Consider the following 2,656-nt stretch of genomic DNA (forward strand, 5'->3'; position numbering starts at 1 on the left):
AATTTTACCCTAAACAAATGGAGGTTTTTAAACATTTGACAAAGACCTCAAAATAACCGTCATAAATATTATCACTAAACTCAGGAAAGTGGCAGTGTTTTAGTTTTATTGAAATTATTCTGAATTATTTGAATGAATTTTTTTCCAAAATAATAGAGAACATGTGAATTATATACAAATTACATGATATCATGATCAATATTTACCTTCAAAACATGTATTGAATTTGACAAAATAAATATCTTGACATTAAAAGTCTGATGCACGAGTACGTATCTCTTTGGACTGAATTTAGCATATGACGACTAAAAAAATATAGTCACAACCTGAAAGAAGAGAGCTATTTTATTTGATGGGAATGTTTAGGACTCTGAGCCCAGGAAACAGCACCTCAGTAGCTCTGAGAAAACTGCTTCAAGAAGACAAGAGAGGGAGTCAGACTATATACAAGTTCGCAACAAAGAGAGCAGGCAGTCTGAACACCAAAGATCAGGTATCAAATTAAGGAATTTAACATTCTAGGTATGGGAAGATGCAACCTCTAGGTCCAGTGAATTAATTCCTTTCATAAACATCTCAGCTGCTACTGCTACTGCTAAGTCGCTTCAGTCGTGTCCGACTCTGTTTGACCCCATAGATGGCAGCCCACCAGGCTCCCCCGTCCCTGGGATTCTCCAGGCAAGAACACTGGAGTGGGTTGCCATTTCCTTCTCAGCTATCTGGGGCCAAATCCAGTTCCCTTGTTCACCTTAAAGAGTTGCAAGTGGCTACTTCTTGCATCACCCCCAGGTACTCAGCAATCACCATGAGGGAATGAGACTCTACTGGTTCTCAGTTTTGGGAGCTCTCATTCACATTTGGAGACCAGAAATTGCTGATGGCTGTGACGTTTCTTGTTTGTTGATATGACAGGAGATATTTTCACTTCACACATAATATCACACAGAATATATAGATTCTTTAAACCATAGGAAATATTAATGTCCATCTTGAAAATACACAGGAAATTACACACTCATTTTGAAACTCTATATTTGAAGTACAAGGTGGTATCATAGGATCTTTTCAAGGACTGTTGAAGAGACTTAAAGCCATCTTTCACATTGTGCTATGTATTAAAGAAATATATTTCATTTTTACAAAAGTTCTGCATGAGAAATAACCTTATTATATTTTTAAATGTCAAAAAATAACACACTGGAGAAACAGGAATGGAAGTAGAAGCAGCAGACTGGGAAAATAATATATTAACTGTCAGGTGGCATGTTAAGAGACTATAAAGACCAACCATAGTTATACAGACGTTAAGGAATTTCAGGAGTTAACCAAACTGCCATTTAAAGTTGACCAAAAAATCATTTATTGGCAGAAAAGACTGCTTTATAGACCATGTCTTTGAAGGCTTGTTTCACTTGCTGGTTTCTCAGGGTGTAGATGAAGGGGTTCAGCATGGGGGCCACAGAGGTATTGAGAATAGCTACTCCTTTTGTCAATGATGCCTTTTCTTTGGCTGAGGGATTAGCATACATGAATATACAGCTTCCATAGGAGATGGAGATGACAATCATGTGAGAGGAACAAGTGGAGAAGGCCTTTTTTCTCTGACTGGCAGATGGGATTCTCAGAATAGTCCTGATAATGTACATATATGACAAAATCACTAAGGCCAAAGTGAATAGCAAGGTAACCAAAGCAAAGTAGAAACCAATTATTTCTAGGAACCATGTACCTGAACAAGACAATTGTAAAAGGGGGAAATAGTCACATGCAAAGTGATCAATGACATTGGAAGCACAGTAATCCAGCTGGAGGAGAAGCATAAGGGGTGGGAAAATGGTCAGAAACCCACCGAGCCAAGCACAGAGCACAAGCAGGCTGCAGATTTTCCTGCTCATGATGGTTGTGTAATGCAGGGGCTTGCAGATGGCAACATAGCGGTCATAGGACATGGCGGTTAAAATGTAAAATTCAGTCACCCCCATGAAAATAAAGAAAAATAGTTGAGCTGCACAATTGTTGTAAGAAATAGTCTTGTCTTTGGTAATAATTGCCCCCAGAAATCTAGGGATGCACACAGTAGTAAAGGAGATTTCTAAGAAAGAGAAGTTTCGGAGGAAGAAATACATTGGTGTCTGGAGATGGGAGTCCACCCAGGTTAGGGTGATGATGGTCAGGTTTCCAGTGACACTTAATACATATGTGATTAATAAAAAGAGGAAAATCACAATCTGAAGCTCAGGATCATCAGAAAGGCCTAGAAGGACAAACTCTGTGATCACTGTGTGGTTCATTTCTTTCTCTTTTTCCCTTCTTTTAAATATATTTAGATAGAAAGTGTATTAAAAGGAAGTGATGAAAAATATAATTCATGATGACCAATATCATCATCATTTCTAAAAGCATTCTATCTAATTCATGCCAATATTGTTTTCTTTTAATACCTTATTTACAATTTTTCTTAAAAGGTATTTGTGGGTCATGTTTTATGTAATAGTTCTCTTACTCTAAATCTAACAGGAAAAGTTAGGAAATCTTTATATGAGTCATATTATTCAGAGATGATAAATGAATTTGATACTTTTTGCTTTGTCTAGTTTATGCAAGTCCTTGCAGTTTTGTTGGGATAATCCTATAAAACATACATCATTTTTTGTCA

General features: G+C 37.0%; 1 protein-coding gene across 1 annotated transcript; it reads right to left on the reverse strand.

Annotated features, from left to right (window-relative positions):
- Positions 1 to 1,355: 1,355 nt before the first annotated feature.
- LOC104985873 (olfactory receptor 6C3) lies at positions 1,356 to 2,291 on the reverse strand. The gene has a single exon (XM_010836268.1). The coding sequence runs from the start codon at positions 2,289 to 2,291 to the stop codon at positions 1,356 to 1,358; it is 936 nt and encodes a 311-aa protein (XP_010834570.1).
- Between the last annotated feature and the right edge of the window lie 365 nt (positions 2,292 to 2,656).

Source organism: Bison bison, unplaced genomic scaffold (assembly GCF_000754665.1).
Source record: "Bison bison bison isolate TAMUID 2011002044 unplaced genomic scaffold, Bison_UMD1.0 scf7180017864062, whole genome shotgun sequence".
Classification (NCBI taxonomy): Eukaryota; Metazoa; Chordata; class Mammalia; order Artiodactyla; family Bovidae; genus Bison; species Bison bison.

What these genes read in the sequence shown, in the direction of transcription:
- LOC104985873 (XM_010836268.1), bottom strand. Translation starts at nt 2,291, where the DNA reads ATGAACCACACAGTGATCACAGAGTTTGTCCTTCTAGGCCTTTCTGAT.